Consider the following 18,485-nt stretch of genomic DNA (forward strand, 5'->3'; position numbering starts at 1 on the left):
CTTTACTTGGATATGAGGTTTCCTGAGTAATCTTGAGCCAGTTACTAACACACCAGCCTCTTATTTTATTAGGAGGATAAAACGGGATGAAATGGGGGGATAGAAGCATGTATGACATGGCTGGAGTGATCCTCCATATATTATTGAATTACAGTCAACATTACAAATAAATACTAGCAGTTTCACAGAGTTGCAGGATTTCAAAGGATTAGTTTTACTGTAGCTTTAAATGCAACCCAGCTGAGCCAGAAATAAACTGGCTCAATTCTCAAATATGCCATTATTGTGGGATAGGAATAGTTGAGAGTTGCTTTCGAATTGTTGAAGAATCCTTGGGTGAAAGGATTTTCAGAGTCATAGTTTATTAATATCTACAGAACCACAGATTCATCTACCATGATGAATGCTATCTTGAGCTCAATGGATGAAACACAAAATATAACTAACTGGTCAATCATATTAGGGGTAATTTAGATATATATCTTCTCTTTTCTGTAATAGCTTAAAGCAGCTTCTATGGGGATCTCCTTTCATTTTAAAAAAACCTCATCAATTTTACTGAATTTTTATCCTGCCTTTTTCTCTGGGAGTTCACTATGGCATAGACAAGTGTCTCTATTTTAGACCCACAACAACCCCCTAAAGTAAGATGGAAACAGTATGATTGGCCCAAAGCCACCCAGCAAATATGATGTTTGCCTAGGGGCTTTAGAAACAAACAGACACATCTGGAAGTTTAAGAACATATGGTATGTATTAGGGCTATGCAATGCTTTTGATTTGAAGGAGAAAAACTATTTCAAAGTGTACATGGCTGCACAAGTTGCACCTGTTGACAACTCTTTAAGCTAAATGTCTTTTCCCCAGGATTATGCTAGAGGTAGGCTCCCAGGAAAAGACCCAGCTGTTTGAAGGAATTGTCCCCACCCCCAATCTGAAATACCATTTCCCCTTCAGATACAAAGCCCTGCGCTGTCCTTATGCACGCTCTCACAAAATGGATGCCACGGATGACTTGCCTATTTACAAACTGATTGTACAGTCAATCATAATGCACAGTTTTACTAGAAAATAAGCTATTGTCCTCAGTCTGTTAAATCCTGTTCTCTAGATCAACTTAACTTTGATTGTGACAGCTTCATTTTGTGTTAAAAAATGCTGGCAGGCAGGCAGACAGCCAGGCATATACTTCTCTTCAAAGCACATGGTGACAGTCACCAATGGGCAGCTATAGGAGGAGGAGCCTGGCCTATTCGGGACCAAGGGCTGCTGAATGCCATGCAGAAGAAGCTTGGAGAATATCAGCAGCCAGACCAGCCTGATAGTGAAACATGGTATTGAGTTGTTGGAAGGGCTTCTGCCTGGGGGAGGAAGAAGTTAGTCCATGGAAAGGATGGCAGGATAAACCACAACATGGTGGTTGTGTTGGGCAAAGGAGATATGACAAGTGATAGAACTGGACTAAGATGCTTGGCAGAGGCCATGAAAGTGGCCCTGCCAGGCCACTTATATTGGTATCCATAGATAATCTTTCCCTCTTGGCAATATTATTTTTCCCTATTGTAAAATTCCCTGGGATGTAAGAATGATAATTAAGACAGTGAAAGAATAAAACTAAGAATAAGCCAACCAACTTAAGCATCAATAGAAACAAATTGGAAATTTTTTTGCAGAAACATACAGTACTGTTTTGAAAAGGGAAATGTTATCAATTAAGGCTTGGGATTATGTTGTTACTGGTGAACGTCACTATAATAATTGTTTTTGCCACTTGAAATAAATGGAATAGTTCTGAAACTTGCAAGTAAATTGTGTGACCACATAAAAGATACCAAACCATCTTGATACTTAATAGAGAAGATAGAATGTTAATTTAAAGTCAAAATAATCACAACTGCTGGGCAAGTGTTGAGTGCAAAATGCTAGAAGTCAGGTGACAAAATGCATTGTAATAATCAGAAAAAGAGAAATTGACAAGCATTTATAGACCAATGCTCAACTGCAAACAAACAGATTGTTAGAAGGCAGCCTTCTGAAGAATAGATTATAGGAAAAAGCTCCACTCCCTCTTCAGAGAGGTATGTTTAGGTGCCAACTTTTTCTTGTCAGAGATGTTATCAGTTGGACCAAAGCATGACAACACACCCAGCTTGTAAAGTTCTTTATCCTCTGCCTCAGAGAAGGGTGTGCAGCCCTGGAGTACAATGTCTCTTTATTCTCTTTTTGGAGCAGATCTGAGGGTTGAAGTCCTCTGCACTCATGTTCAGGTGTATGTACCACTGAATACAGATATTAGTTTCAGTAAACAGTACATTAGATAGTGTTCAACTATGGAGATTAACTTGTATACCTTTTTATGGTTCTCTGTACTTAGCAGGAAACTGGTCCACTTTAAAGTGCTTCTGGGAAGGGACATAATCCACTTCAGAAAAGGATCTGTGTGCAGGAGATGATATACTTAAGCTCCAGGCAAAGAGGTACTCAAACCTAATAAGGAAACATATGATCTGCAAATTACCATGGGAAGAAAGATATAATGGAAATGAGGAGGTTGATCCATGAACTAATCAGAGTAGTAAAAAATATTTTTTGCTCAGGTGCAAAAGTAGGTTAATAATCTCCTTTTAACTGTTAAGTTGTTTGAAAAAGGGGTCTTGCCTGGTTAGTTATCAAGTGCCTTGGAACTGGCCTTGCATCACTGCAGGGCTAAGAATGCCTAACCCAGAGGGCTTGGTAACTTCTTTTATTTCTTTGCCTTTCCTTCAAAACTTTCTTGTGGTGTTCCTGTGAAGAGGATCTACTGACATGCCCACAAGCTAGCAACCACACACATTCAAGAGCAACCACATTCAAAAGTGTACACCAGAAATGGCTGATGGACTTTATAAAGGTCAACACCATCTCCAGTAAATTGCTTAGTTTTTGAGCTTGATTCAAGATAAAAAACATTCCTTCCATTTCAGCAGGCAGCAAGGACATGTTGTCAGGTAGAAATCAATTTCAGTGTCACGTTTTTTTCAACAAGTCAGCAATTTTTTCATTCTTAAGGGGAGGGGGAGAAATTGAGCCAAGTTATTATTTGCTTTCTCCACTTATATCTATTTTGGATTCACAAATAAAGTAAGCCAAAATATGACTTACTTCCTTTTGCTTAGGGCACTGTACAAATCCAGTCAATGAAATTCTGTCTGGAAATGCCACCTTATCACTTAGCACAAATGTAAGGGTAAATCTAGGCATTCTAGTTTTCATCAATTCATCTTTAAAGCGTACCTTTTAGTACAATATGTGTATCCCACAGGCTGATTCCCCCCCCCATTCACAGACATTTAACTCATTAATGTAATCCCTCCTTCTTCCATAAAGATCTGGATAAATATCATCCACTTTTCCATAACTATTACACTTGTTCTACGCTAAAAGCATGACTGTATGATACAGAGATATTGCACTGGAATTGCAAGGGAATTAAAAGGTTAAATTCTCATTTATTGACAACAGTCTTACTGTATTCCACCTGGAGTAAAGCCTACAAAAGGCATATGGATCACATAAAGGGCTAGTTTATATATTAAATTACAATACGATTTGTTAACTAAAGTCAAGTGGGTGCTACACAGCTACCCAAAAGAAATCCAAATAAGTGGATTATTCACTTTTGAGCAATTTGTACAGGGTTATGTTATATGTCTCCACTTCTTTTTTCCACATACACATCACTTTATTTTTCCCTCTTTTGGCTGCTACAGCTGATGGAGGGGCTGGCAGTGCAAGAGTGCTGTACTAACTCCCTTGATAAGGGTGCCACTGAAGTAGAATGCTTTGGTATGGTAGAACCAACCATCATCAGAGACTATTTCTGATCAAATGATAACAGAGACAGGCTCATATTTATGTGTAAAGCAGTAGTGCATCTACATTTTTCCTGCAGAGAAAACATTCTCTGTACTTTGTACTGTATGCAAATCAAATCAACGGAACCTCACGTTTGACTTGCCTTCCCTCCTTAGTTGCAAACAGTCTGTACAATTTGATTCCCTTTATATTATAAACATTCTTTTTGATGTCACCGTTCCTAGGAATGATACATAATTCTTTGCAACTTAACCAAGTTCTCTCCTACCAGTTATTGCAATTTTAGCTCTAGGCTATTTTTTTTCATAGGCAGATATTTGCCTAGCTACATGAAAGTTTGCTTCCTGGTTTATTTAAATCAACTCTAAGATGCAATAACTTGATCAAAAGTTTTAGCCTTGAGACAGGCTGCATGTGGAATCTAATAGTCAAAGTGAAAATAAAAAACCCTACAACCACGTTTCCTCTCCTCCCACTAGTAACAAGTATAACAACAATAACTTGCTATTGTTTCATGACAACTCCAATCCAACTACTTAAAGTAACTACTTCCTGTTTTCTTGTAGTGGGGCAAACCCTGTGTTTTCATTCTCTATCACTCTTTATATATCAGGTATTCTGGAAAATCCAGAATATCTGCTGTGTAAACAGGAGAGAAAAAGCACTCTGCAGGTGTGAAATAAAGGCAATAGTATGGGAAAGGCTAGGAATTGCCTTTGCACAGGATTTATGTGAAAGGTGGAACATTACAAAGCACTGGGTACTCCCACTAATCAAAAGCATAAGCAATAGTGCTACAAGATTCTTCTAGATTACTAAAAGTTCAGCTATTCATTATAGTTATTCTGAACTTCCCAATGGAAATATATTTCATTCCTACACGACTCCAAGGAAACACATGAAACTCAAATAGGTTGGAGATATTTTTAAAGATGCTTCCCCAAAGGTTGTTTTTGGATATTGTTAGGATTGGTTTTGAATTCTTAAAGCTATAGTCCTAACACACACCCAAAAAGTACCTGTTGGGGAAGGTTGTAAAAAAGAATGGGACACAACTGTATTTTAAACTGTTTTATTTGGATGCCGATTCTGAATATCTATAATGCCAAATCAGGGCATGGAAGATTACAAGGAAGAAAAGAACTTTAAGTTTGTAAGTTCTTCCACTCCAGCCCCTTTTCTGCCCCCCCCCAAATAGAATTATTTTATTGTCTCATTATTGAAATGAAGGGGGGGAAAGATAGAAACAGAAGCAGAGCAAAACTGATTGAAAATTAAATCAGATGAATTTCCACATATTTTGATAATACCAAGGTATTAAAGGCTCCCCTTTAATAATAATTTTCCCCCAATAAAACAGCTCATCTGTAATGTTGAATAGTCCAAACCCAACCTTGAAATCCACTTTGACATTCACTCATTCTTTTGTGCTATTCAAACACTTTGCAATATTTTGAAAAAGGGTGGATTCTTGTTAAGCCAAAACATTTCCATTCTTCAAAGGAAAATAAAAAAATAGGCTGAAGAAAGATGGGGGCTGTAAGAAGGAACAGAACACAAAGAATCAAGCATGAAATATTATCCAGGCTTCAATATATACAGTCTACTAGCTTATCTATTAGGTCTCCACCAAACATATGTAGACTAGTGTTTCTTATAATAATTAAAAGTTATGGCTTTGTGCTAGATCAGGGTGCAATGGGTATTGCATGGATAAAGAGAAAAGGAAAGCAATAATATACTATATAGATATAAGCATGCATATACCTAGACACTAGATGTTCTTCACTCTGAAAATTGTGCTTGAGGTGGTAGTGGGAAAATACGACATTCCTCAGCATGGAGTAACCTCAACAAGTCCCAGCAGAACCTGACAAGAGATACTTAAACTGTCTTATCCCCAAGGGCCCCAGTTTCTGTGGCTCAAAGTATGTCTTTAACTCTTCTGTTGCCATAACCAAGAAATACTAACCCCTGAAATTTAAAATATTTCCACACTCACATGTTGGTGGACAAGCCTTTGTGTTTTTCAAGTTGGCTTCCATGAGTATGAAATCAAACACCATTTGAAATGCTATTTTATAAAATTGTTGTTGTTAATTGCGAAGTCGTGTCCGACCCATCGCGACCCCATGGACAACGTTCCTCCAGGTCTTCCTGTCCTCTGCCATCTTCTGGAGTCCATTTAAATTCACGCCTACTGCTTCAGTGACTCCATCCAGCCATCTCATTCTCTGTCGTCCCCTTCTTCTATTGCCCTCAATCTTTCCCAGCATTAGGCTCTTCTCCAGTGAATCCTTCCTTCTCATTAGGTGGCCAAAGTATTTGAGTTTCAACTTCAGGATCTGGCCTTCTAAAGAGCAGTCGGGGTTGATCTCTTCTAGGATTGACCGGTTTGAACGCCTTGCAGTCCAAGGGGACTCGCAGGAGTCTTCTCCAGCACCATAGTTCAAAGGCCTCAATTCTTTTGCGTCAGCCTTTCTTATGGTCCAACTTTCACAGCCATACATTGCAACGGGGAAAACCATGGCCTGGACTATACGCACTTTTGTTGGCAGGGTGATGTCTCTGCTTTTTAGTATGCTGTCTAGATTTGCCATAGCTTTCCTCCCCAGGAGCAAGAGTCTTTTAATTTCTTGGCTGCAGTCCCCATCTGAGGTGATCTTTGAGCCCAGAAAAATAAAATCTGTCACTACCTCCATTTCTTCCCCATCTATTTGCCAGGAATTGAGAGGGCCGGATGCCATGATTTTGGTTTTCTTGATGTTGAGTTTCAAGCCAACTTTGCACTCTCCTTCTTCACCCGCATCAAGAGGCTCTTTAGTTCCTCTTCACTTTCTGCCATTAGAGTGGTATCATCTGCATATCTTAGGTTGTTGATATTTCTCCCGGCAATTTTAATTCCAACTTTGATTCATCTAGCCCTGCCTTTCATGATGCTCTGCATATAAGTTAAATAGGCAGGGCGACAGTATACAGCCTTGCCGGACTCCTTTTCCAATTTTGAACCAATCAGTGGTTCCGTGTTCGGTTCTCACTGTTGCTTCTTGACCCGCATATAGGTTTCTCAAGAGACAAATGAGATGGTCTGGTACTCCCATCTCTTTAAGAACTTGCCACAATTTGTTGTGATCCACACAATCAAAGGCTTTTGCATAGTCAATGAAGCAGAAATAGATGTTTTTCTGGAACTCCCTAGCTTTCTCCATGATCCAGCGTATGTTGGCAATTTGATCTCTAGTTCCTCTGCCTCTTTGAAATCCTGCCTGTACTTCTGGTAGTTCTCGATCCACATACTGTTGGAGTCTAGCTTGTAGGATTTTAAGCATAACTTTACTAGCATGTGAAATGAGTGCAATGGTGCGATAGTTTGAACATTCTTTGGCATTGCCTTTCTTTGGAATTGGAATGTAAATTGACCTTTTCCAATCCTGTGGCCACTGTTGAGTTTTCCAAATTTGCTGGCAAATTGAGTGTAGCACTTTTACTGCATCGTCTTTTAAGATTTTGAATAGCTCAGCTGGAATACTGTCACCTCCACTAGCTTTGTTGTTGCTCAGATTTTCTAAGGCCCATTTCACTTCACATTCTAGGATGTCTGGTTCGAGGTCAATGACCATCTCATTGTGGTTATCTGGGATGTTAAGCTCATTCTTGTATAGTTCTTCTGTGTAGTTTTGCCATCTCTTCTTAATCTCTTCTGCCTCTGTTAGGTCTCTGCCATTTTGGTCCTTTATCATGCCCATCTTTGCATGAAACGTTCCCTTCATATCTCCAATTTTCTTGAAGAGATCTCTGGTCCTCCCTATTCTGTTGTTTTCTTCTATTTCTTTGCACTGTTCATTTAAGAAGGCATTCTTATCTCTTCTAGCTACTCTCTGGAATTCTGCATTCAATTGGGTGTATCTTTCTCTTTCTCCTTTGCCTTTCGCTTCCCTTCTTTCCTCAGCTATTTGCAAAGCTTCCTCAGACAGCCATTTTGCTTTCTTGCATTTCTTTTTCTTTGGGATGGTTTTAGTTGCTACCTCTTGTACAATGTTGCGAACTTCCATCCATAGTTCTTCAGGCACTCTGTCTATCAGATCCAGTTCCTTAAATCTATTTGTCACCTCTACTGTATATTCATCAGGAATATGATTTAGTTCATACCTGAGTGGCCTAGTGCTTTTCCCTACTTTTTTCAATTTAAGCCTAAATTTTGCAACGAGAAGCTCATGATCTGAGCCACAGTCAGCTCCTGGTCTTGTTTTTACTGACTGTATACAGCTTCTCCATCTTTGGCTGCAGAGCACATAGTCAATCTGATTTCTATGTTGACCGTCTGGTGATGTCCATGTGTAGAGCCGTCTCTTGGGTTGTTGGAAAAAAGTGTTTGTTATGACCATCGTATTCTCTTGACAAAATTCTATCAGCCTGTGCCCTGCTTCATTTTGTACTCCAAGGCCAAACTTGCCTGTTATTCCGGTTATCTTTTGGCTTCCTACCTTAGCATTCCAATCCCCCATGATGATAAGGATATCATTTTTTGGTGTTAATTCTATAAGGTGCTGTAGGGCTTCATAGAACCGGTCAATTTCATCCTCTTCAGCACCAGTGGTTGGGGCATAGATTTGGATTATTGTGATATTGAATGGTTTGCCTTGGATTCGAATTGAGATCATTCTGTCATTTTGGGGATTGTATCCCAGTATTGCTTTTCCTATTCTTTTATTGACTATGAAGGCTACTCCATTTCTTCTGAGGGATTCTTGCCCACAGTAGTATACCTGATGGCCATCTGAGTTAAATTCACCCATTCCTGTCCATTTTAGTTCGCTGATTCCTAAGATGTCGATGTTCAGTCTTGTCATCTCTTTTTTGACTATGTCTAGTTTGCCTTGATTCATGGATCTTACATTCCAGGTTCCTATGGAGAAAAAATCTTTACAGCATCGGACTTTCCTTTCACCACCAGATATATCCACAGCTGAGCGTCCTTTCGGCTTTGGCCCAGTCGCTTCATTCTTTCTGGCGCTACTAGTACTAGCCCTCTGCTCTTCCCCAGTAGCATATTGGACACCTTCCGACCTGAGGGGCTCATCTTCCAGCGTCATATCTTTTTTCCTTTTAGTACTGTCCATGGGGTTTTCATGGCAAAGATACTGGAGTGGTTTGCCATTTCCTTCTCCAGTGGATCACATTTTGTCAGAACTCTCTACTATAACCTGTCCGTCTTGGGTGGCCCTGCACGGCATAGCTTATAGCTTCATTGAGTTACGCAAGCCCCTTCGCCACGACAAGGCAGTAATCCAAAAAGGGGATTTTATAAAATTAGAATATTTAAATCGAATTCTTCTATGGCTTTATATACTGAACCAATATACCGAACCACAAACTAGGCAATCATCTTTTATTGTTATGAATCTAGCTCATGTGATTACATTAAGTTTCACGTATCATATGAATACAGAAATATGTGGCTAAGCTAAGTTATGGAAATTCAGCCTTCTAATTTTTACTCCCCTTCTGAGATGATCAAGAAAACAGTTCCAGCCTGCATCTTTCAAGGAATGGCACATTCCAAATAAAAGCAAAATGGAGGGTCTTTCCCAAAAACTGGATGTGTATGTGTGTGTGTGTAATTGGAAGTGTCTTGGCGACGTTTCGACGAAGTCCCATTCGTCATCTTCAGGCTGGTGCTTTCAGCTTCGTGCTTCAGAAAACACACACATATATATATATATATATATATATATATATATATATATATATATATATATATATATATATATATAGGTCTTTGGTTGTTCGGGTTTTCTCCCGCGTAAAATTGGAAATGTCTTGGCAACGTTTCGACGAAGTCCATTCGTCATCTTCAGGCTGGTGTTTTCAGCTTCGTGCTTTGAGCAGCAATGTGTGGTCTTAGCTGTTTCTTCCTTTTAACTGCCAGTGGGGGTATGAACTGATTGGGTGGGAGCTTGGCTGTGTTCTGATTGGGTGGAGGTGTGTTCTGAATGGTTAGGGGCTTGGCTGTGCTCTGATTGGCTGGGGGAGTGTTCTGTTTGGTTGTGCTCAGGTTAGTCTGAGTTGCAGAGGGGTTTAAGATTTTGGGCTGCCTTGCTATTTTTTGGCTTCGCGTTCGTGGTCGTGCCTCATCTTCATGGAGGGTGTCAGTTTGCTTCATGTATGGATTGGAGGGGTTTAAAGTGGCTAATGATGCAGCTGTGGTCTGGCTTCTGGTTTGTGGTCGTGCCTCATCATCGGTGTGGCTTTGGGTTTGCTTTTTGCGTGGATGTGTGGTGGTGACATCCTGTGTGGTTTTTGTGAGTGTGGGTCTGGTATCATTTTTTGTGTTAGGGAGTCGTTTGTCAATAAGGGCGGGTTTCCAAATGGCTGGTAGGCGGGAGGTATCATCTCGCTTGTTCATGCTGTGTGGGCGTTTTTCTATCTCGATGGCTTCTCTGATTATTCTGTTATTAAAATGTTCACTTTTGGCAATGGTTCTGGTATTTTTAAAGTCAATTTCATGTCCTGTGGCTTTAAGGTGTTGGACCAGGGAAGATGTTGGTTCCTCTTTTTTGACTGAGTTCTTATGTTCTTCAATGCGTGCACTTATTCTTCTGTTGGTTTGTCCGATGTATGTGTTGGGACAAGCAGTGCATGGGATTTCATATACTCCTTGATTTTCTAAGTCAATTTTATCTTTGGGGTTTCTAAGGATGGTGGATATTTTTCTGTTTGTGCAGAATGCTGTTTTGATTTTGTGTTTATGGAGGATCTTACTGATTCTGTCTGTGGTGCCTTTTATGTATGGGAGGAGGGCTTTGCCGTTTTCTTGTTCTTTGTCTTGGATTTTAGTGGGGGTTTCTTTTTGGATTAGGTTTGTAATCTTATTTCTATGGAATCCATTGGATGTTAGTACATTGGTGAGAGTGTGTAGTTCGGGTTTTAGGTGTTGTTCGTCAGCTAAGCGTTTTGTTCTGGAGATGAGTGTCTTGGCTACAGAGTTGATCTGTGCTGGGTGGTGGTGTGAGAGAGCGTGCAGATAGCGGTTTGTGTGTGTTTTCTTCTGGTAGATGGTGTGTCCTAGGGAGCCATTGGATTTCTTGTAGACTAAGACATCCAGGAAGGGAAGTTGGTTGTTAGCTTCTGTTTCCATGGTGAACTGTATTTTGGGGTGTAAGCTGTTGAGGTGTGTGAGGAATTTGTCTAGTTTTTCTTTCCCATGTGGCCAGATTATGAAGGTGTCGTCTATGTATCTGAGCCAGAGTTTGGGTTTGTGATCCGATTTTTCTAGAGCTTGGGTTTCAAAGTGTTCCATGTAGAGGTTGGCAATGACAGGTGAGAGGGGTGATCCCATGGATGCTCCTTCTGTTTGTTTGTATTTTTGTCCATTAGAGATGAAGTATGTGTTGGATAGGCAGTGGTTGGTCAGATCTAAGATGTGTTTGGGGGGGTTATATTTGTTTTGGATAGCTGTCAAGGCTTCTTTGATAGGCACTTGGGTGAAGAGGGATGTGACATCGAAGCTCACGAGTAGGTCGTTGGGCTGTAAGTTTTGTTTCTTTATGATCTCTATAAACTGGAATGAGTTTTTTACGTGTGAGGTGATGGATTCTGCATAGGGCTGTAGTTGTTTGGCGAGAAATTTGGCTAGGTTTTGTAGAGGTGAGCCTATGGAGCTGACTATAGGTCTGAGTGGGGTTCCTATATATATTTGTTTTCTGAGGTTTTTGAGGGTGTTTGTATGTAGGTCTTTGGTTATTCGGGTTTTCTTCCGCATAAAATTGGAAGTGTCTTGGCGACGTTTTATTTCACACCTACCAGCATCATCAGGCTAGGACTTCCTCACTTCCTAGCATTTTAAGCCCTGATGATGCTGGCAGGTGCCGGCAAAAGCTTGGCGTTTTTAATTAAACTTTTTATAGTTTTAACTTCCCTGGTGTTCACTTTTATTTTGAATATATATATATATATATATATATATATATATATATATATATATATATGAATGTCATTCACGAAGGCTCATCACATTCCAAGTGCAACATTAATTTGTTTTGCAATTTGCTCTCTGCTTTAGGATGCTGCAGGCCCACTTCTTTTCCAATCACTGGGCACTGCATCAGGCAGATGCATCTATCCATCTAATGCCTGAATGGTATTACAGCAGGCTCCTTATATATGCAATTTTGTACTTCTCTAGAAAAGTGCTAGACTTATTTTTGAATACAGTTTTTCATCTTTTGAAATAACATTAGCTTTGTGTTTAAAAAGATGTACCAACCTAGCCCATTTAAACCACGAAAGAGTCCAGGTTCTACCAATTGTGGTGATGGTTCTATCAGCAATAAGTGCATTTACAGGCTTTCCCCTGCTTTTGCCAACTTGGCTAGTTCAGCCTTATTTTTTACTGCTACTTTGATGGGGGACCCCATTTTGTACCCCAGAAGCTAGTTCCAGGTGCAGCCAGCTGTAACCCTTCACTTCCAGCATTCCCATTCTCATAAGTACTTACCAATTGGGATACTTAGGGGTTGGGGTGGAATTGAGGAAAGTTCTACCCTTTTCTGAGCCCAAGTGACAGGTCAGAGGTACACCAGAATGGCATAGGATCAAACAGGAAGGAGATCAACGCAACCCTCCCCTAAGGTGTCCAAATAGCCACTGACAGGTTAATAGAGCAGAGGAGGGCACAGTCCTCCTTCTCTATACCACCATTAAAAATCCACCACTAAGAGTCCTCCAGGTCATATACTTATGTTCAAAAATCATCCAAGTGACAAAGGTGTTTTTTCAAAAGGCAACTGGACTAGGTTTCTTCCTTGAGGAAGAAGATGTTTCACTTCTCGTCTTCTTGTTCAACAAACAGAAAAACATAGTCCAGTTGCCTTTTGAAAAAGCACCTTTGAGACAACCATGTCCTGCATGACTGAGAATCTCCATAGACATCCAAGTGGCAAGTCACCAGGACACCACCAATGACCTGTTAGTTTGGACAGCTTGAAAGCTGGTTAAAGTTTCTGTCTCAGACAGTAGGTCCCAGTTACCCAAGTGTGGCCCATTACATTATCAGGACAGTGACTGGAAGTTGTTGGTTTATTTCTTGCTGACAATTGATGTTGTATCGGAGGAAAAACACAGGCAGAAAAATCCATTGATTGCTGCCTTCATCTTCAGAACAGAAAAGAACAGAATGACAGAGTTGGAAGGGACCTTGGAGGTCTTCTAGTTCAACCCTCTGCTCAGGCAGGAAACCTTATGCCATTTCAGACAAATGGTTGCCCAATCTCTTCTTAAACACTTCCAGTGTTGGAGCATTCACATCTTTTGGAGACAAGTTGTTCCACTGATTAATTATTCTAACTGTCAGGAGTTTTTTCCCTTAGTTCTAGGTTGCTTCTCTCCTTGATTAGTTTCCATCCATTGTTTCTTGTCCTGCCTTCAGGTGCTTTGGAGAATAGCTTATTCCATATTAAAACTGTAAGGACAGCACCAAAGGACAGTTTTGCTATAGAGGTAGTAATCTGTCTGTCACAGCCATGCAAATTATGATGAAATAGTTTTGTGCTGACTCAAGGATGGGAGGAGGCACATTAATGTGGTGGCCACAAGGAATATTCAACACAGATACCCCGATAGACATATGAATTGTATGTTACCCTACTTTAAAGCATTTCTCTCACACTTTGACAGAATCTCTGCTCTTGTTCATATATAAGTCTAGAATCCAAAATGTTTGATAAGTATACATATAAGCAAATTGTCATTGCTTTCTCAACATTATTTTGCCCTTCATTCTAATTAAAAGTATTCAAAATCCTTCCTTTAGTTCTCCTGAGTAAGTAAAAGTTGCCTACAGCAGAGCACTGAAAATAATTAATAAATATGGTTCATAAGAATAGAATAGGGCTTATAATGAATCTTTATGGAAATCTAGGTAAGAGACATACAGTTTAGAAGTCTTCTATACCCTCAGACACATTCCACATTGCATATATATATATATATATATATATATATATATATAAATTGTTCAATAAATTACCAAAATAAAAACATTCAGACACTACCAAAATAAATTCAGACTCTAGCAAAATAAAACAGTCAGACACAAACATTTCTTATTTTCATCTATGCATTGTGACATAGGACAGTTTTATCACAGACCTATTCCTGTGAGAACTATGTGCAATTAAATAACGAATGGCAATGGAAAGAACTTCACTGCAATGAACACAGAACTCTAGATGGCCTTCCCTGGCATGCTGAATGAAAGTAGGGATTGCCTAATGGGCAGGTGACATTTGGAGCAAAGAGATATGCACTGGGATAACATTTATTGCCAAGGGCTAGAATTCCTGCAACCCTACCCTGCACACAAATCAAAAGCACATGAGCAAGCATCGGAAGGTACAAGCTTAAGGCTGATATGTATGATTAGCCAAATGCTATGGAGAAGCATGTTTTTGAGACTTGGAGTACAAGAACAAATTGGAAGGAAGGAAATATAGTTGATCAGGTATGTACAAACCAGTAAGCCCAAATCTTTAACTGCATACTCTTTATAGCTTGCGTAACAATGAAATGACTCTGGAAAGTTTAATAACCACTTTTTAGCAGCCATAAAGGATTTGTCTAAAAAGAAGAACTGACGTAATTCTATAGAATTTTTAAGGAAGGAAAATCCTATATCCACTTGTTCCCACACTCTGTTTTACTACATCTTCATATCCTTTTAGACTGTTAATTGTAGTACAAATATAAACAGCTGAAATGCACTTAGCATTTTCAAGGCCCAGGACAAGAGCACCCAGGAAAATTTTTAAAAGAAGAGGGCTATGCAACTTGCAGCCTGGGACCATATATCCCACAAATGTTTTATTAGTTTTTGCGGCCCCTAAGATTACTGTATATTCTTGCATACTCTATATATAAGTAACATACACACTGTATATAGCACTAGCATTATAGCAGGGGTAGGCAACCCAAAACACTCAAAGAGCCACTTGGACCCGTTTCCCACTAAAAACAAAACACTGGGAGCCGCAAAACCCTTTTGATATCTAAAATGAAGATAACACTGCATATATCCTTTTTTACCTTTATTATAGGTGTGTGTATGTGTATGTGTGTATGTGTATGTGTATATGTGTATATATATATACACACAGAGAGACACACACACACATATACACATTAAAAATAAAAGTAAAAATATGACTCTTGGGAATATCCATACTATTAAAACAATGATCACCAAGAGAATGCTTTAAGAGAATAAAATTACATACACACAGAGGTTAAAAAAAGGATATATGCAGTGTTATCTTCATTTTAGATGTCAAAAGGGTCTCTCTCTCCCTCCCTCTCTATCTGCCCTTGGTCTGCCACTCCTCTTCCCCCACTCTCTCTCTCTCCCTCTCTCTCTCTTTCTCTCCCCCCCCTCCTATCTGCTGCTCACATGGCAAGCTTCAAGCTGTTGTCCAACAAGATCAGGGGTAGGCAACCTCGTCTCTTTTATGACTCATGGACTTCAACTCCCAGAATTCCTGAGTCAGCATAGCTGGGCTAGCTAGCTCTCTCCTGCCCTTCCTGCTTCCTTCAGAGACGCAGCAAAGGGAGGAGCTCCGCCCAGAAAGCTTTTCAGCTCCTCGGAGAACACTGTGAGTGCACTCTCTTTTACACATACACACACAAAACACACACACACACCCAGACACACACACACACACAGAGAGAGAGAGAGAGAGAGAAAGAGAGAAGCAGGGAAGTGCAATTGCCTCTCTCTGTCTCTGTCTCTCTCTGCAAAGGCAGAGGAGGCTGGGAGCCACAGGGGAAGGCTCAAAGAGCCGCATGCGGCTCCGGAGCCGCAGGTTGCCGACCTGTGCATTATAGCATTTAGACTTATATGCCACTTCATAGTGCTTTACAGCACTCTCTAAGTAGTTTACAGAGTCAGCATGTTATCCCCAACAATCTAGGATCTCATTTTACCGGGCTTGGGAGGATAAAGGCTGAGTCAACCTTGAGCCAATCAGGATCAAACTCCTGGCTGTGGACAGAGTTAGCTTGCAATACTGCATTCTAACCGTTACGCCATCACGGCTCTTATATATAAAAGAATAACAGTACAAACTCTTGGACAATGTCATAATTTGTTGGCAAGTTTTATCTAGAAGTCAAAGAAATGATATATCAATTGACATGTCAAGTCTTTGGATAGGCTTAGCCCATTTTTAATTAGAAGCCAGAAATCCTCAAAAATAAAGGGGGGTGGGTGGGAACCCAGCCTACCCACTTGCTGCCCCATCTAATCCAAGAAACCTCAAGCAAGATCCATCTCTTCCTTAGTGAGCCACAAGTTCAAGGAGCTGGTAGATCTACTCCACAGATTTGCAAAGGTGTAGTCACAAGTCAAGAAAAGCCAGCTCAAAAGGAGTGTTTCAATCAGGACCAAACAGGGAGTGACCAAATCAATCTCATGTCTATACCAATCTCAGAACAAATGTAAATAGCAAGAACTCTATCCTTATTCTGAAAAGCATTGCAATAGACTTGTAGACTTTGCATCACTGATTCATATGTGTAAACATATGTTTTCCCCTAAAGATGATGTATTCCTGCTTGACGTGCTTGAAAAGCTGTTTCTTAGTTTAGTTTAGTTTAGTTTAGTTTAGTTTAGTTTAGTTTAGTTTAGTTTAAAGGGTGGGCAATTAATTTTCCTAAGAGGTCACATGAGAAACCGGAACTGTTGTGGAGGGCTGAACCAATAGGGCTATGAAAGTGTATAGGCACTGAGACATATGTAAATTGAAAAAGAAAATGCAGTTGTATTGAGTGCTTGGCATACACTTATTTACATTTGATTTCTAATTTTGGATTGAGCTCACATAGGCTGGACAGAGACTGCCAAAGGGTTGGATGTGGCCCATGGGCCATATAATGCCCAGGTCTGATTTAGGTGAGCAGTTGCCCTACTGTACAGGGTTTTTTCCCCCCTCTTTCTTTCCTCCATTGCTCAGATCCCCCACCATTTTATTTCTTGAAATAAGGAAAGGTTTTTTTCTGTAACTTTTTTTTAATGACAATTGTATGTTCCTAAGGTCAGGGACTCTGCCTTTACTTGTCTCTTGCATATTCTGGGATACTTAAAAGCAGGATGCACATGGTACCTGAATGCAGGTGTTTGCTGAAATATCATTTGCCTAACTAAAGACAAAATAGATGGCTGATTTAGCCTTAAGCAACTCACATGTATATATTAGAATGATATCCAGCTCTGTCTTCAAGAGATCAAGGTAGCTTATAAGGAGATTTTATTTTATCCAAACAACTACTATGTGAGGTAGGGTGGGATATGATTAATCCAAATTTTCCATACTTTTTCCATAGCTGGCACCTTAACTATCACATTGGCTCTGTTGGTTGTATTTTAGCATTATTAAAAACAAACAACTTTATCTGGAAAGTTAATTTTCCTACTGGAACAGTAGCAGCAGCAGAATACTTACCTGTCCCATGAGCTAAGATAATTTATCAGCAGAGGCCCTTTTATACTATTCAAATACCAAATGTAGTTTTGATTTTTCAGAGCACATACAATTAAAATATAACACATATTTTATGTACTTTTTATAAATTTATGCGGATTTCCACCTTATTCACACCTTTAAAGAAAGTGGTAACTACTCTTTTTTTTATTGAAAAATTTTATAAAAGTTACAATATACACCCCTAAACCCACCCACCCTAAAAAAAAACTCTCTCCCTCCCCCACTTCCCAGAGCTGAGTACAGGGTAACAAATATAATAAGCATAATCTAACTAACATTAACCAACTATATAAATAACCAAGCGCTTTAACTCTCCTTTAACATAAAAATAAACAAATTAAAAATAAACATAATAATATAAACAAGTTAATATTCTAATTCTTGAACAATACAATATCCAAATTGTTAAACAATACCAATACTAAAAATAATAATAAAACTAATAAAAATTCCACTATAATAAACTATTATTAATAATAATACTCTAAAATTTACTCATAAAGTAAATGGAACTTTTTAGTCCCATATTTATTCTGAATATAATCTACCCATCTTCTCCAAACCGAAATGTATCTTTCTTGTGAATGATCCTTCAAATAAGCAGAAATCTTAGCCATTTCTGCTAAGTTTAACCCTTTAAGCGTCCATTGTTCTATAGTAGGCAAACAATCCTTCTTCCAATATTGCCCTACCAATAACCTTGCGGCTGTTATCAAGTGGTAACTACCCTTAACTATGGCAACTTCATTTGAGAAGATACCAATTTTCTAAAAGAGAAAACAAGGTAAACTACAACACATCTATTCATAAATCAATTACCTTCTATCTATAGGAAGGATTCCAAATGGAATTTTAAAAAGGTCACAACCTACTGTATTTTTTTAAAAAGGCACAACTAATAAAATTTATGATGGCTACAAAAGGCAGCCGCTATATCATTGTATTGCAACCTAGAATGTGTGTATTCAGAAGAGATACAACACCAAACCTATGTACTGATAGTTCTGAAGCATATTATAAGTCTGCCCTTTTTCTTACCAATCGTTCGCACAAACCAATTTTATTATTGCTAATTGCTGGAACAGGTGGAAGGAA

The 18,485-nt window shown here is 39.3% G+C and overlaps 1 protein-coding gene across 3 annotated transcripts in view; it reads right to left on the minus strand.

Annotated features, from left to right (window-relative positions):
* The window catches only part of PDGFB (platelet derived growth factor subunit B), a 63,187-nt gene that overhangs the window by 20,717 nt on the left and 23,985 nt on the right, over positions 1-18,485 (minus strand). Inside the window, exon 1 of one of the 3 annotated variants that reach the window (XM_039335494.1) lies at positions 2,351-3,215. The exons of the other annotated variants lie outside the window; for them this stretch is intronic. Within the exon in view, the coding sequence (XP_039191428.1) occupies positions 2,351-2,416 (66 nt within the window). The 5' untranslated portion in view covers positions 2,417-3,215. Of the gene's footprint in view, positions 1-2,350; positions 3,216-18,485 lie in introns of those variants that run through there. 3 annotated transcript variants of the gene reach the window in all.

Source organism: Crotalus tigris, unplaced genomic scaffold (assembly GCF_016545835.1).
Source record: "Crotalus tigris isolate CLP2741 ecotype Arizona unplaced genomic scaffold, ASM1654583v1 scf7180000017644.4837335, whole genome shotgun sequence".
NCBI lineage: Eukaryota > Metazoa > Chordata > Lepidosauria > Squamata > Viperidae > Crotalus > Crotalus tigris.